Below are 18221 nucleotides of genomic sequence, written 5' to 3' on the forward strand. Positions count from 1 at the left end.
AAAAAAATAAACTAAAATCTGAAGTGGATAACCCAAAAGGCTTAAAAATAATTAAGCATATCGCAGCGCTATGATGCCAGTTGTACAATTAATTTGCGCTTAACTTTTGAGGCAGTGGATAAATGGGGACCTACGGTTGAGATGTGGCTTTATGTCGCGGCGCTTGTTTGTTATTGTGAGCTGAGTTGGCAGTGATGGAGGAACTGTGGCGGCAAAACGTTACAAAAAAACAAGCAGCAAGAACAGCTTCAAAAAATATCAAGGAGAAATGATTTTTTTTCTTCGCCGTCTGCTGTGTCAGCGCAAAAGTGCTTAAGGTCTCTTGATTCTATTTTGCTAAAAATAACTTATCGCGATGAGTTGGCGGTAAGCGATTTAAAATTCTTTATTTTTTTCCAACTTTTTTTGGATTTTATTCATTTTTCTTTAAAATTTTTATTAGCTTCGTAACTCACCCATATGCGAGCGGTAGTAAATGACTCTGAATTGCTGCTCCTTGGAATTTGCTTGTCATAAAATTTCCGTTTGTCAACGATGTATTGACAAATGACAGGGCAGCGCACAGTGGGTCAGACAGAGGCACATCTATAAAATTGTTATCACATGTTACCTCAAATGTATGTTATTTAAAATGATATACAAATTTCTTTGTGAAACTCATTTTTATTAGCAAAAAAAGCAGTCAAAGTTGAAAGTACCATATTTTTGGAACAAATCATTTCTTTGTATAAGTAAGTAACATGTAACCTATCGGACGAAATTTTGTAAATTTTTAGGTCTGTGTGTATTATCATGAGTAAATAGTTGTGAGTTTGTAACAAGAAAGTTACTTGCACTTTCATGGCACAGTAGGGCTTTTGAAATTTCAGTCAGTCAAAAAATTCAGTCAAAAAATTTAACTTCAAAAAATGTTATTTTCATAACGTCATTCCTTGTTTAAGCTATAATATATATGTATAATAAAAAAATATACATATATATTTGAAAATATTATCGTCTGCACTCTCAACAAAAAAAAAAAAAGTTTAAATAATAATAAAATTTCATTAAAAAATCTTTGAATTGAGGTACTATGCAAGGGTCGGATGTAAAACGTAAGGCATTAAAAACGTGGGGTGTAAATTTAAAATTGAACCTTTTCTATTTTTTTTTTGTGCACCGATTACTTATTAAAAAAACCAGGTTTTTCAAACCGATTTTCAATTTTTTTTTTGTCTACTACCAGTTTCAACTCTACTTAAAAATAAGAAAACAAAATATCTTTGTACCGATTACCGGTTATGTTTTTATGAAAACCGGTCCTTTAAAAGCCTATTTTTTAATTTTTAATTTAGTTTTTCTGGAAAATGTAAACTAGCCAAATATAATATTGTTTAAAATCGTAAAGTGTAGTAAAATTTTGGTTTTGTAATCCTACCATATGAGAAAATATTTTTGTACCGATTACTGGTTATTTTTTTACAAAAACCGATTTTTGAATGCCGATTTTTTAATCTTTAATTTATTTTTTCTATCAATTACAAATTCGCCAAATGTTTTAACAATAATATTGCTGAAAACCGTAAGATGAGGTAAAATTTTGTTTTTGTAATACTACCGTGTCACAATTCAATCAACAAAACTTTTAGTTCACCTTAAATTTGATACTTCACAGACTCAAAGGGTGGTATATCGACGGTTGAGTGGAAGATCGACCTATCTCGGTAGCAGGTTCGAAAACGCCCTATCTCAGAAAACTTTTCAATAAAATTATGAAATAGGGCGTTCTTCAATAAAATACTGAAGTAGGGCGTTCTTGAAAAGTTTTCTGAGGTAGCGGGTTTTCGAACTGGCTGTCGAGATGGGTCAATCTTTCACTCAGCTGTCGATATATAACTCGACAGCGGCAGACAACGCTACCAGTTGAAACTCTACTCAAAAATAAAATAAATTATTTTTTGGAGCTTTAAAATTTTAATTCCTTTTTATTTTTCATAGGCAATCCTGATTAAATTTCTAATTTTTTCAAAAGGCGAGGTCAAAACATTTCCAAATAAATATATGTTACCAGAAGCATAAACAAGGAATAAAATACAAAATCCCCAGTTGAAAACGGAATTTTTGCAGCAATTGTTTTTAAGTTTGGGCTCAATTTTTGAAAAAGACAAATCGAGCTCAAAATATGAAATTCCAACTGAAATCAAGAACTAGGATATTCTTTTTATCAATTTCATACAAATGACTCAAAAGGTCCTACTTTCGAAAAATTCAATTATGACACGCTTAGAGCACTGCTGATCCACTGTGCGGTGAGGCGCATATGCAGTATGCTCGTACGAGTAGGTATGTTCAAGTCTCACACAACGGCCAACTCACAGAATTGTGAAAAAATCTATATCTTAAATAAATAAAATTATTTGACTTGCATGTGCGCAACATGCAAGCGGAAATTTTCAGAATTCGCAAATATGCTGGCGACACTTTCAGAAGTTCAACAAACTCATGAACATAAAATTAATGTTTATTTTCTCGCAATACGTTTATGCATTTTTTTGTTTTTGATCGTTGCAATCATAAAATTTTTGTAGAGTCATTTCATCGCTGCGGGTGAGCGAATTTTGAACACTTAAAAAATGAAAATTCTTTTCACGAAATAATTTTATACTGAATAAATTTTTAAGCGCCAAAACTGCATTTTTAAGCAACAACAAACCAGTTTCAAGTTTACAGCCATAAAATACACAAGCAAAATTGGTAATTTTTACTCTTATTTTGGGAAAATTCCACATAAGTTCACTAAAAATGGCATTTAAATAGCTATATATAATGTTTTTTTTTCATTCAGTTTGTCTCCTTAAATATGGTCACTTAGCCAGTAGTGTTCTGTTAGGTATCCAGAGAGAGTTTTGGGATCAACCTTCCACGTACACCAGTTGGCTGCAACATAAGAGTCCTCTCATCTTCTTGGAAGGTCTGTCTTGCATATTTTGGATGGACGACAGAAAGGCTATAGTAACGGGTGATTTTTTAAGAGCTTGATAACTTTTTTTTTAAAAAAAACGCATAAAATTTGCAAAATCTCATCGGTTCTTTATTTGAAACGTTAGATTGGTCCATGACATTTACTTTTTGAAGATAATTTCATTTAAATGTTGACCGCGGCTGCGTCTTAGGTGGTCCATTCGGAAAGTCCAATTTTGGGCAACTTTTTCGAGCATTTCGGCCGGAATAGCCCGAATTTCTTCGGAAATGTCTTCCAAAGCTGGAATAGTTGCTGGCTTATTTCTGTAGACTTTAGACTTGACGTAGCCCCACAAAAAATAGTCTAAAGGCGTCAAATCGCATGATCTTGGTGGCCAACTTACCGGTCCATTTCTTGAGATGAATTGTTCTCCGAAGTTTTCCCTCAAAATGGCCATAGAATCGCGAGCTGTGTGGCATGTAGCGCCATCTTGTTGAAACCACATGTCAACCAAGTTCAGTTCTTCCATTTTTGGCAACAAAAAGTTTGTTAGCATCGAACGATAGCGATCGCCATTCACCGTAACGTTGCGTCCAACAGCATCTTTGAAAAAATACGGTCCAATGATTCCACCAGCGTACAAACCACACCAAACAGTGCATTTTTCGGGATGCATGGGCAGTTCTTGAACGGCTTCTGGTTGCTCTTCACTCCAAATGCGGCAATTTTGCTTATTTACGAAGCCATTCAACCAGAAATGAGCCTCATCGCTGAACAAAATTTGTCGATAAAAAAGCGGATTTTCTGCCAACTTTTCTAGGGCCCATTCACTGAAAATTCGACGTTGTGGCAGATCGTTCGGCTTCAGTTCTTGCACGAGCTGTATTTTATATGGTTTTACACCAAGATCTTTGCGTAAAATCTTCCATGTGGTCGAATAACACAAACCCAATTGCTGCGAACGGCGACGAATCGACATTTCACGGTCTTCAGCAACACTCTCAGAAACAGACGCAATATTCTCTTCTGTACGCACTGTACGCATTCGTGTGGTTGGTTTAATGTCCAATAAAGTAAACTGAGTGCGAAACTTGGTCACAATCGCATTAATTGTTTGCTCACTTGGTCGATTATGTAGACCATAAATCGGACGTAAAGCGCGAAACACATTTCGAACCGAACACTGATTTTGGTAATAAAATTCAATGATTTGCAAGCGTTGCTCGTTAGTAAGTCTATTCATGATGAAATTTCAAAGCATACTGAGCATCTTTCTCTTTGACACCATGTCTGAAATCCCACGTGATCTGTCAAATACTAATGCATGAAAATCCTAACCTCAAAAAAATCACCCGTCATTGCCATAAAATGATCTGGAGTCCACTACAAATTCACTTTTTTATGGGTTCTTGGTTTTCCCAGTTGCCGTGCGGCATGCGGTTCGCTCATTAGCCCCTTTTACGAAGACATTCGCGGCCGACGATTTCAACCACAAATTATTGAGCCCGTATTATGGTTAAATAAGTGCCCATTAATATTCTTTCCCAGGACCCGAGTCTAAATACGATACCGTAGTTTAAGAAGAGGAATCGCATCCTTAACAAGGTGACTATGTTTTCACCAAATACTACGGGTCTAGATCAGTAAGAAGTCGAATTAGCTTTTACGCTAGCAAAACGTGTTATGTGTTTTCATGGCTACCGTATGACTGTCCTGTGTTGGCGATCCCTCGGCTCGCGTACTAATTTCTTAGTACGTCAGCAACCGCGCTGTGCACGACTAGATCTGTAACACTGGTTGAAATAGCTTCGAATTGTTCTGGACCCCAAACTAAATTGGAAGCAGTACATTTAGGAGCGAGCAAAGAAACCACCGGCGACTTTCAATGGAGCCAAAATATTTTTAGGCAGCAGGTGGGTATTGAAGCCAAGGATTATAGGTGTGGAGCGCTGATCTGCTGGTCAGCTGCTATTGGTGGAACGGTTACAATTGAGATCTCACCTAAGGTAATCTATGAACGCTCGGTTCAGTGACTGTGCTATTGTCTTTACAGACAAATCAATGATGGAATGCGATTTAGGTGCAGGGATTTTCATTGAGCAACTCAGTTTGAAGCTATCAATTCATCTACCTTGTAAGAATTACATCTTAGCTCTCTCAACCGTTTGGCGAAAGCTGAGTGGGTTTCTGATTACTCGGTGTTGTTCTTTTAACAGCACAAAACTTTGCTAAAGAGTGAGACTCCTTGACCAGACATATGTATTTAGATCTCGGTCTTTCCGGTTACGTAAACCCGACTGTCGTGGGAGAGACAAATAATCATTCATTTTCTAATGGTGAGCTCTTGATTTTCGAAGAGAGAAAATTCTTCAATTGGATTTATATCAAATGCTAGCGTTTGACCTAAATTCCAAAACTTGTATCCATAAAACCCGTGACCTGTTCTGCTACTGAAATCATAGATATTTAAGTAGCTTTCAAGCTCACTCAGAAAAAAAAAGAACTTTCAACTTAAATCAACTATATTTGTGAACGATTTGACACGGATTTTTCATTGTCATTGACATTGTCTTTTATATGTATAAAATAACAACGGTCTTGAGTAATCTTAGCCTTAAAAACCCCACTGTAGCCAACGAATAGTTCCAGTCACATAAAGAGGGTAGAATATTCCTTTCACCCCAGCTCGTCTGCATCTTCCCTAGATCCCATAATGGCATTGAGTACAGCACAATGCTACCAAGAGCTGCCAGAACACTACTTTGTAAGTTTGTAAGAATCATCCTATTGGAAAGGGCCCGGACGGATACTTCACTGACTGAAAATATAGTTATAAATAAATGCGCTCTACCTTTTCTAGGCTTATTCTAGTGCATTTCCTCTTCCGGGAACTGAGAATTTGTCTATCACTTATATTAGAATCTCAATATCGGGCCCATAAACATCCGCCCCCTTTCTATTAGTGAAACCGTTTATCCAGACATACCGCTCTGCGATGCTGAATTGGAACTCCTGAATGGTTTTATTATTTAGAATTCCCCTATTCGAATACAAAAAAAAAGAAATATAATTGCATACAAATTTCTATTTCTACTTTATATGTATATCACCACCACATTGCGTTTGAAATAACTGCACTTAGCACGAATATGTTCACATGTATGTAAGTAGGTATACATTATTTTTGGGATGGCAACCACATAAAGTAAATTCTTAACGGCTTGTACATTTAATTACACATACGTAAGTATCCACTTAGGCATGCATTTCACTAATTCTCTAAAAATAAAATATCTCAAAAATGTACTTTAAACTAAATGCCACATGTTTTCCACTGTAGCATGAACCACAGCTCACAGCAATTATATTGATGTCATGCGATGCCGTGACAAATTTTAAAAAAGGAAAAGAAAATTCAAGTATGCATGCATAATTATGAACATATGTACATATGTATGTATTATATGTATACGCAGATACCAAGTCGTTAAAATAAGTTGCGGCTTATATACTTACGACTTCAAACAGGGGTCTTTTAATAGACCATGTATGTATTTGGAAGTCGTATTAGAGGTATTTAAAAAGCCCTGCCATTCAAAGGCATACGATAATTAAACAATCTCTAACGGAAAAAATTGCTTGCATGCTTTATCGGCAGCGTCTACTATATTTACACAAACTCCCTTTGCTGCATTATTCTTGCAATAAACCACTACTCAAGCTACATATCATCGTTTAAAGTACAAAACCGCGTGTCGTCATTCTGCAAAACCGCGTAACTGGCATTGGCTGCCAAAAATTGGATTTGCTCTCACAAGCTCTTGGCTCAATCCTTATCTATTGGTCCTGAAATATACTAGCCAGAAATGCGATTTCTTTATAAAAAAGAGAACCATTTTAAAATATGAGTATTTTTACGCTCTAGAAAATAATTTCTACAAGTTCACATTTTTGCATTTTGGTGATACGCGGTTTTGCATTTTGTTGATACGCGGTTTTGCACTTTAAACGACGATATGCAGTTAAAAAACCGTGTCCTTTCCTCTTATTCGGCTTCCCACTTTTCGGTAAACATAATTGGCAAATTGCACCATGAAATTAGAGAGTATGAATTTTACACAACATGCCGGTGTGACTAAAACAACATACGGTAAAATTTATTAACGAAAATAATTTAGCATACTTGAGTAGCTTTCTTAACATTTTGGCGACTACTTTTCGATAGTTTGCAAAGCAAAATATGTATGTACATTAAATCTCAATATCAGTTCAATAGCCTCTGTATTGAGAGAATTTTTAATTACAAAGAAACGACGCATTCATTCGGAGTGAGTGGTCTAAATATAGTCCTAGAACTTTTACTAAGGAGATGAAGTCCCACTGCTCACTTGTATCCATGCCTGAGGAGCTCCTCTGCTGACCATTGTGACTGCAGCTTTTCGAGGTCATACCTTCCTGTCTATTTGCACTTTGACAGGGTCATCACTGTACTAACGGGAAACCCAAGAAGCGTGCAGCCGCTATGGGGTCCGTCCATAGCGACATAGGCGTCAGCTGAGTGGGGTTTAGTGGGCATGCGAAGAGATGTTTCGAGTCGTGGTGTGTGTCTACGCATGCCGGGAACTCATTGGGCACACCTGCATCCAGTCTGCTCAGGTATGACTTCAACCTGCTGCAGTAGCCAGAGCGAAGTTGGGCTATTGTGGTCCGAGTCGAGATGAAGCTGTAACTCGTCCATGTCAGGTGGCTGTGTGCCCAGAACGGCATTCACGGGTCTGGAGTCCATATAATTGAGACCGACTCCCTGTGAATGCCGCTCAAGGCCTGTCGATATGCTGTCAGATCAGGGTCACTGGCGCCACTATTGTCGCCAGTGTTACCAGAGTCACCGGTGTCGCCAATATCGCGAGCGTGGTCAGTGTCACCAGTGAAGCGAAGATCAAAGGCGCTCGAAGCACATCTTTGGTCTAAATATTACATAGCGACCTGGGGTACAGCATCACTCACTACCATACTACAAGCTACTACGTAGACGCTTTGGCGCTATTCGTTGTCGGTGATGTTTTTATAAACGCAGAATTTTCTTACTTTTAGATCAAATATGTCCATCGAAGCGTTTTAAAGTCGCCTAGCAGCGCTCAAATGCGTGGAAATACTCTTTGGTCTCGCCTTTAGGACTTTTTTGACCAGTGTTGGTGAACTAAGTTTCGTTGCGAAATGAGGCAGGGAGAAGAACTTGGTGTCGGAGCCTCTGCCCAACCACAAACTTATACCAAGATTTCGAGCCGTCTTTGCAGCAATGTTGCTTCTATCGCATTTCCTAAGCTGCAACGATGTCAACCTTAAACAATTCAAAGACATCAAGCAGGATCGTAAGGTTAAGTTAGGTTAGGCTGCTTGGCAACTGCATAGCTTTGTGGAGACCGAGTCACAGTTTAAAAAGACATGTATAGAGGGATGATGTGGTTCAGAGCGTTCCCAGGCATTCCGCATCTCCCGCACATGTTGTCTTGGAGAATATGTCTACCACCTCGTTGCCAATGACGCCGGTGTAAGGCAGGCCTCAGTGCCGGCGCATATCGGCATTCAGCCACGGTTATTCGGCTCTGACCACACCCCTTGAGTAAGTACTGCATGATAATAAGACGTTTAAAGCAGTCTGACTGTAAATGTATATATGTATACTTCCATTTATCGCTTTACTAGTCAATATATGTATGTGCCTAGAAAATAATGCAATACTGCAATGCTGCTGAGTTAATATTCCGTTCAACGTTTATTCGCTTGTCCATTTTGGGGCCCCTCTGTACACACATACACCGAGGCTGTTATCTTCACGCTTTCCATCCAGCCTTCCGGCAGGTCCGAGATCACATATTTAGTCATTTCCTTCAGAAATCTTTGTCGCTTTACTACTGCGGCTGACAGTTTGTTATAGAGTATTATTCCGCGGTACTTGGGGTTTTGCTTCAGCTTGGAACTCGCTCCTCTTATTTTAGGTCTAGTCCAGTTCGCAATTTTATACTTTTTGGGAAAGAGTACTCAGTCTGGTTTTCCGTCTTGATGCTGTGTCATACATTTGTAGCCCTTGGCTCATGAATGTGCTAGGTGTATAACAGTGGCTGTAGCATGGATTGCTCACATTGCCCAAAGTGTAGACACAAGGTCGGTATTTAGTTTAAACGTTTTTCGGTCTCTGAAGTACAAGTTACGAATCTGAAGTACATTTTATGGTTTCTGAAATACAATTGACTAATCTGAAGTACATTTTTCGGTTTCTGAAACACAATTGACTAATCTGAAGTACATTTTTCGGTTTCTGAAGCATAATTTACAAATCTGAAGTACATGTTATGGTTTCTGATGTACAATTGACTAATCTGAAATCCAATTAACACATTCTGAAGTAGATTTGACTAATTTGAAGTACATTTTACGGCTTCTGAAGTACAATTCATTAATCTGAAGTACATTTTTCGATTTCTGAAGTGCAATTGACTAATCTGAAGTATATTTTGCGGTTTCTGAAGTGCAATTGACTAATCTGAAGTCCAATTAACAGTTTCTGAAGTACGTTTGACTCATCTGAAGTACATTTGATGATTTCTGAAATATAATTGACGCTTTCTGAAGTACTATTAGAAAAGGTGTTGACGCCGATTTCATTGTTTCCTTGACGTTTCAACCAGCTTATTCTTTAAATAAGATTTTTACCTCATTTTTATTATTAATTTGGCACGTGATTGTTTCTTACAATTTTGCAACATGCTATTCGTGAGCTACTTTCCAAATACCAGTTTTTAATTCCTCATATCTTTAAATCACATTCATGCATACGTATGTATAAGTACATTCACCAAAATAGTTGTGAAGCATTGAAGCCTAATTTACATGATTTCAATCGCTTGTAATTGTTTGTTGAACATTAAATACTAAGGCATTTCTAAATCAAAACAAACAAAGCAATGGCATAACATGAATACGATTGCATAAATTTGCACAACGTCAGACACGAATGAGCCGCTTAATTGAACGTCTTAGTTAAATAAAATGGAATGCAACTTTTTGAAGTGAACTTTTTAATACTTGTGTATTGTATGTATGTATGTTTATAGGTGTGCATATACTTAAGTAATATTGTTTGTTGAACAAAGTTGGAAAATTTAGCTAAGTACCCGTATATATGCTTATGCTTAACGAAATCTTTGCCTAAGTGCAAAGCGATTTTAGTTAAATTGACTTGTTGAGGAGTTTCCGAGCGTTTTCAATTTTATTCACCCGCAAGCAGACAAAAGCAATTAAGTATTTGGCACATATTTCAATAAGAGAAACTCTACGTAAACATGTATTGTCGTTAACAGTCAAAACCCCTAAAATATCTTTACCAGCCAGCACACATGAATGCCTCCAATCATCATTGATTGAAACCTTATATGCTGCCTATTCAACATTAGGCATTGTTATCTTCATTTCTTATAATAAATTTTGCCAATATCACTTTGCTTTCACACAATTGAATCAATTGGCTTCAAAAATTTAGCGAATATCAATTCAAAAATAGAACAATAAAAAACAACAATAACAGCCGTAATAGCAACAATACCTAAAGCAGAAAAACCATGCACACTTTTCAAAAGAATTTTGCTGCTTTTCAATCAAGAACTTTTGCCCATTAAATTCTTTGATGCTGTTACTGCGAAAAGCAATAAATCCCATGTGTTTACTGTTTCCAAAAAGGTTTGTTTCTTTTTCAATGCTTTAAGAAAACTTTCACACTTTTGTAAAACAAAATTGCGCTTTATTTTGAATGGCAGCACATTTCTACAAGCCTTTTGAATGCTTGTTACGCATTCATCGTCTGTGTAATTGTTTGATCAAAAAGAGCAAAAACTGGGTGCATAAACAAATGAAGGTGGTAGGAGAATGGGTAGACACAAAAATCTAAATAGAATAGCACCGATGAACGAAAAATAAGAATATTTTGTTAGCTTGAGATGCGGACACGCGTCGAAACTTCCTGGTAATGATGGTTCCAGTGAAAAGCAAGAGAAAGAATTTCCACAGTCTGCTAATGTTCGTCCCAGAGAGTTTCCTAAAAGGATGACTGTAGGAGAAAGCTGGGCTATAGTTCTGATCAATATGAAATTACCCTAATATGGGTCCCGGGACATTTACGGAAATAGGCAGCGGGCGAACTAGCACAGTGCGGCACCGCACTGAATGTGTCGCGGTGGACAAGGGGGCCTCGCTCAGGGAGATAAGTAAAATGAACAATTATCGAAATTTATCATACCAAAGTCAAGCAGAGGTGGAAAGATACAGTAACGTATAGGATTACCCGGCAGTTTTGTACGCCCTACGACCCACTTAAAACCAAAACTCTCAAAATGACAAACATGCAAATTGCTAGGCACCAGCAACCAACCAACTAGGTATGGAAGTTTTCTCAGGCGATCGGGAGAAAGTTCAGGCATTTTACGGTATATTTTTACCAAGCCAGTCTAGGGCCCTAATCCTATCTCAGAACGCTTTTTCGCTCAATCCTCTGCTTTCTCAATTCATGGAATAACTACGCGTTCTCAGACTCGATAAGTTTTGACTAGTTATATGCTTGCTGTCGAAAATATTGTAAGGGATCTTCGACATTCCTTAAATAATACAAGTTCAGCCATTGCCGACCCCAGCGCCTTGATTGCAGCTTGAACGAAGTCAGATAGAGCTATAAAAGTTTATAATGTTTACCGGCTTAACCGCTGCTGCAGGAATATGAGATCCCATAGACCCCTCTTAAAGATAGTTTCTGAAAGAAGACGCCAGATCTTGGAGTCATCTGTGAATATTGCGAGCTCATCCATCGCTTAAGTTATAGCCACATTATAACTATATACCGAGTCTGTATAGAATGGAAAAATGACCAATGCCCTTTTTTTATAAACTGTTAGATGTCTACCACCAAACCCACGCGGAAGACATGACAATAGGTTCAACTATCGCTGTGTATTTATACTCAATGTAGCACCCAGTCCTTTGGAATTGTACTTTTGCTAAGTTAGAGCATATTAAGCGTATTCTTTCTCCACTCTTCACTATTCCTTTTCCAAGCAAGTTTAGGGTCGGGAATAATTTCAGATTTGAAGTTATTAACCCCCAGAGCGTTAGAGTGTTGAGTACAGATTGTAGTATTTTACTGATCGTAGATATGAACTGCCTACGCAAGCACCGTAATGGCTTTCAGTGAAGTGCGAAGCAGAAAATCGTGAACTCAACCCTGAGGGGTATATCATGTAGCCATTTCACGTACCCAAGGAGCCATTGATTAAAGAATAATCAATCGGTGAAGTAGATGTGTATCCTGGCATAGCAAATTCTTTACGGCCTAACGCTGGTTCAATACACCCAACAAATCTGTGGAAGTCTGTTCCTGCCGATCTAACTCTGCGATAAGCATGGTGGACAACGACGAAATTAGCGTAAGTAGATGCAAAAGACTTTCATAACCTTGAGAAGAAATTCCAACAGAGACTGATAGGTCGAAATCCATTTAGATTATTGTGGCCAGTCTTCACTAAATTTACAAAAATATTTTTGAAGACGATTGCCACCTGTTTAGAAATTCAAAATAAATTTAATCAGCAAGTTAAATAAAATATTTGTATGAAGGTATCAACCGAAATAGGTTTGAAAACCTTTATTTCAAAAATATTTTGGAATAGGGTTGCCACATGTTTAGTAATTCAAAATTATTTTAATTGACAAGTTAAATTAATTATTTTAATATGGGTGTCAAACGAGTGTTTAAAACTACCAGTTCAAGTTAATGAGAGGTAAAATGAATTTTTTCTTTTTTTTTTTGAATTAAAAAATATTTTTCCTGCAAAATATTTTTAAAAGCCAAAATTTACTTACAGGGCAATTCTGGGCAAAGTCGTAGAAAAAAGCTATCTCATGCAGCACTCATGGTTAAAATTTATTTTGGGAGAAAGCACTCGCGTCGCTCTCAATGGTAGGTATGGCCGAGTGAGCAGAGCACTGGTGTGCCATTCGAGAAATCCGAGTTCGAGTCCTGAGGCAGAGGAAATGTTTTCCTTTTTTAGTTAAATTTTTTTTTCTTTTTTAATTCAATTTTCTCTATAACCGACTTCCAAAAAAGGAGGAAGTTATCCGTTCGTCGGAATATTTTTTTATTTTTTAATTTTCATTTTTTTTATGTATGTTACCGCATAACTTTGGACCACGTCAACCGAGGTGGTCCCATACTAATCTGGTTAAGATCCGATCAGTGAATCATCAGATATGTATATATATATTCTTTTTATATGAGAGTTGAAGTCGGTTTTTTTTGCTAAAAATTACTTGTAATTTTTTAAGTTAATGTTTTAAAGGGAAAAGTATATATTTTTTAATTTCAATTAATTTTTGACTCTGATTTAATGTTTTTTCTTTTTAATTTCAATATTTTTTATTTCTTACTTTAATGTACTTATGATTTTAAAAAGAAAAATATTTTTTTAACCGACTTCCAAATCAGTTCGTCGGCATATTTTTTATTATTTATTTTTTATTATTTTTTTTTTATGTATGTTACCGCATAACTTTGGACCACGTCAACCGATTTCGATAATTCTTTTTGCATCGAAAACGTAGTGTATTTTTTTTATGAGAGTTGAAGTCGGTTTTTTTTTGCTAAAACTTGTTTAATTTTTTACTTGTTTAATTTTCAGTTCAATTTCTCTTAAATTTTTGGATATTATTGTTTATATAAGAAAGATACTTTTTTAATTTAGTTTGATTTTTAAAAATCTATTTATTTATTTTCTTTTTTTTACATATATGTATTTTATTTATTTTTTTTATTTCATTTTTAAATTTTTTAATTTCGTTGGTTTAAAAAGCAAAATATATTATTTTGTTTCATTTAATTTTTAGGATCTTTTTTATTTTCTTGCCTTTTTAAACAAAATTTCGTTTTAATTTTTAGATAAAAAAGAACTAAAAGTTGTTTTTTTTTTAAAGAAAAGAACATATTTTTTTCTATTAATTAAATTAAAAAACTTATTTTTGCTTTAATTTCATTTTATTATTTCTCTCCTTATTTTAATAATACTTTCTTTTTATTTAGAAGTTTTTATGATTTAAAAAGAAAAATATTAATTTTTTAATTTAATTAAAAAAAAAAAGTTATTGCTAAAACGCGAACGGCATAACGCTAAGAACTCGTTAGCAGATCTTTTAATTCGTTTTTCGAAAGACAATAAAGAGCTTTCAAGATAGTTGCCAGAAAGACTTTTGTCTTTTGAAAGACTGTGGTGAGTTGAAAGACAGTCGCCAGAGTTGCTCCGTAAGTTAATTGAAATATCTTATCGAGCTACCTAACATATTTTTAGACCAAATTATTTTGAAATTATTTTATAAGAAAGTCGTTTATGTTCAATAAACTACAACAATTTCGCCATAATATGAAACTAAAATTATATTCGTGCATATAAAAGCCATTTATTTCATATTTGTTTACGCGCACTTTTATATCTCTTCCCGTAGTAGCAAGAAAACGGTGGAAACTCATTAAATTTGCTTTCAATTTTAAAAACCAAGCGAATCGCGTTAATAGGTGTATAAAAATTTCAGGTTATTGTTATTACTTAGATCCAACTCCTTTCTAATTTTTCAACAAAAAAAAAAGTGACCCAGTTTTACTAGTTGTTTAACTATTTGCATTTATTTTTCTTAGCTTTATGTAGATTTAGTTCACTAAAATTCTGCTTAAGCGATTAAGTATACTTGCTATCTGAAATTCTTAAAGGAATTAGCATTTTTTATTCAATTATTGTTAAAGTTATTCTTTATTATGCCAAGCGTTGCCATTAATTCATTTATTATGTAAATTATGCATTTGAAGTGGCTTTTCGCTGAATACAAAGACTTATTTATATATTGCCAGCATATTGGGTAGCGAAATTCTTGTTCATATCTTTGTCTCAAAATTAAAACTTTATTCGTTTGCAGATATCAAATCTAAATTTAAATATTTATTAGCTGTTTACTTTATAGTCACAGTAAGCAACCCATCCACATATGTACATATGTATGTATACTAACTCGTGCGGCTGTGTTCATCTAATCGTTGCGGTTTCATAAGTTTTGCGGTTATCTATCAGATAATGATAATAACTTTCGTGATGTCAATATAAGCAAATGCATTAATGATTTTTTGAAAGGAGCTCGCTCAGCTACATGCAGACTAGGAAGTTAGTGGTGTGAATTTCTTAACCATAAACAGTTTAACATTGACTGCATAGGAAGCGGAAGCAAAGAGGAAAGAAAGATGTGCCATTGAGTATGTATGTATGTACAATTATATATTCATGGTTATTAGCATGGGTACATTTGTGAGAAGTTGTGTTCGCTCACAAAGGCTAAAAATAAATTCTTCCAAGCTAAATAATAGCCTTTCGCTTCAAACGTTTATCAAACAGTCTCCTAGGCATAGTACTTCCTGCTCCTTTCTCTTTTTCATGTTTGTCATCAAATATATTATCGTTTAATTCAGTTTCAACCTCATTTTGAACCTTTGCTGCAGCTGACAGCTTATGACATCTTCCGCTTTGGCGTAGGCAAATTGAAAGGGAAAAACGAAAGAGAAACATGAATGAAGTAGAGTTGCAATTAGGCAGCAATAAATGACGTGTATATCTAGATTGTGGAAATATAGCGGGTCCTGAAAACAAAGCTTTGGTTGATGGTACCTTTACTTGCAGTAAGTTATGGAATGGTTCGATATAAGTTGTTTTAATGCCACATACGTATAGGAACTAAGGTTTGAGTGAAGTGGTAGTTAACGTCCGGTTGGCTGCCTTTACAACCCGGTCATGCATTGATTACACTGGTCTACAAGGGTTTTGCGAATAAGACGGGACCTGGTGTTTCCGAACGGATTTTTCGTGCTGAACACGAATCTGGGGTCCAAAACTTCCCATCACGTCACGTTTTCGAGAAAAAAGGGGTTGAAACCCCTAAAAACAGCGTTTTTGGCCATTTTTGAAAAATTGTAGAGCTGAACCCTGACGTGCTACAAACTTTGTATATGTCAGAAATTAAAGGCTAAATCGTGCCCTTTCGAATGAGCCCTATGCCGAATTAATCGCATGCACCCTTAGATCAGGGGGTGTATTTGTGTCTAGGAGTCCAGGAAAAATTGATCGCAGAAAGAATTTCATCTTAAACGACCATATAAAATGAATGATGCTAAGGTCTTAACTACATTAAGAGTCGCTGATTACGAATCTGAAGTTAGATTTTAAAAATTCAAAATGGCGGATCCAATATGGCGGACTTAAAAATTTTTATTTAGCGAATTTCAGTTTATTTTTTATATCCACCATATTCGACCCGTCATCTTAAATTTTTAAAATCTAACTGCAGATTCGTAATCAGCGACTTTTAATATAGTTAAAACCTTGGCATTATTAATTTTCTATGATCGTTTAAGATTAAATTCTTTCTGTGATCAATTTTTCCTGCACCCCTAAACACAAATACACCCCCTGCTTTAAGGGTGCACGCGATCAATTCGGCATAGGGCTCATTCGAAAGGGCACGGTTTAGCCTTTAATTTCTGATATATGCAAAATTTGTACCACGTCAGGGTTCAGCTCTATAATTTTTCGAAAATGGCCAAAAACGCTGTTTTTAGGGGTTTCAACCCCTTTTTTTCTCGAAAACGTGACGTGATGGGACATTTTTGACCCCGGATTCGTGTTCAGCACGAAAAATCCGTTCAGAAACACCAGGTCCCGTCTTATTCGCAGAAAAAAAGTTGAAATTTGTAGACCAGTGTTATGCCAGGGTCGAGCCTGCATAAGAAGAACTTAAGCATGCCACTGTATCCAGACCTTAGTTGCGGCAGAGTTCTGTGACTCCCTCGAGACAAGCGAAGCTCTACGTCTGCGATGGATGGTAGTTGAACTCCGAGTACTACATTGAAAGGGGCGAGAGTTTGTATCTTATCCGTGTGCTCATAGAGATACCTTCTGTCCTGCCTAGGATGTGGCTCTGTTTCCAGAAAGTATCTATTCGGGTATTTGCTATGGTAGCAGTAGAAGAGTACTTACTTGCCGAACACAAAATTGTGTTCCCTGGCATGGAGCATTGAAGCCTCGCTATGCTGGTAATGTTTAGGCGACAACATAAGACATATTGTCGCTCTCTGAGATGCGGTGTTTGCGGCGAAACCTACTAATTATTGTTTGTAGATCTTCTTCTTCTTCTGTATTAACGCTATTAAATTCTCATTTGGCACTACAACCGTTTGTTGGTTTGGGCCGGGTGCTATTATAACCTCTTAAGCGAGTTTAGCCGACTTTATCATATCGAATCTCTGGCCTCAGTTCTCTCTCTGTTTTTTCTCTGACAGCTCCTGAGGGTTCCTTAAGCTCATATTTAAATGCTACGTTCACGATTGCTGCGGTACTTACGCTGTGGAGGTCTAAGTCTGATGCGACCGCGCTGTTTCAGCGACGTTAGAGGCAATGCCCCGATCCACTTCTTATCATTTTAGGCCATCAGGTAACTCTCTAAGTTGAAGCATCTCACGCTAGGGTTTGAGAGCTCCATCACCCACATCTAATTAAAGCTTAAGTTAATAATCCACAACAAGTGATGTGCTAAATTGCCGGTACCCAATACTTCAGAAAGATTTTGGTACCTAATACTTCCTTTTCGGTACTCAATACTGATACTATACATAAAATACAAAATTTTCAAATAAAGAGGAGTTTCTCATTATTGCGGCGACGCACAAATTATATACATTTTTCATTTGAATCATCATTAAAACCTCTATTAGTCCCTACACTCGGCTTTTGATACGCAAGGGTCCCCTAGACCGCTTTTATTTTTGATCTAGAAGCATTCTCATTGGAAGCCTAAACATTTCGGCACCAAGTATCGATCAATACTTAAAAGTATCGACTCAGCACATCAGTAAGTATGCAACCCTTCCTCAGTAATGCGCATACCATGATCTGATGCGAGACAAAGATCCCGCCGGATATTACACTTTGTACGTATATTGAGTATTCTTACGTGAAACCCTCACTGAAATATCGCAGTTTCTCAAACCCACATAAAGCTGTCTTCAAGCTCAAAGAAGCCTGGGCTAGATCTATTACAGCCCAGCATCCCCCAAATTCATTGTAACGGTACCCGAATCGGGCGACGTTTTGGCGAAGATTTAGTACGCGTTCATTACACAGTCATCGAAGTGGCCTACGAAGGTAAATAC

General features: G+C 36.5%; 1 protein-coding gene across 1 annotated transcript in view; it reads left to right on the forward strand.

The window, feature by feature from the left end:
• The first annotated feature begins 5654 nt into the window (after positions 1-5654).
• LOC118751532 overlaps positions 5655-18221 on the forward strand; it is a 52960-nt gene continuing 40393 nt past the window's right edge. Inside the window, 1 exon segment of the mRNA XM_036486363.1 lies at positions 5655-5705. Coding sequence (XP_036342256.1) covers positions 5655-5705 — 51 coding nt within the window.

This window comes from Rhagoletis pomonella, unplaced genomic scaffold (genome assembly GCF_013731165.1).
Source record: "Rhagoletis pomonella isolate Grant_MI unplaced genomic scaffold, Rhpom_1.0 Rhpom_scaffold_00767, whole genome shotgun sequence".
Classification (NCBI taxonomy): domain Eukaryota; kingdom Metazoa; phylum Arthropoda; class Insecta; order Diptera; family Tephritidae; genus Rhagoletis; species Rhagoletis pomonella.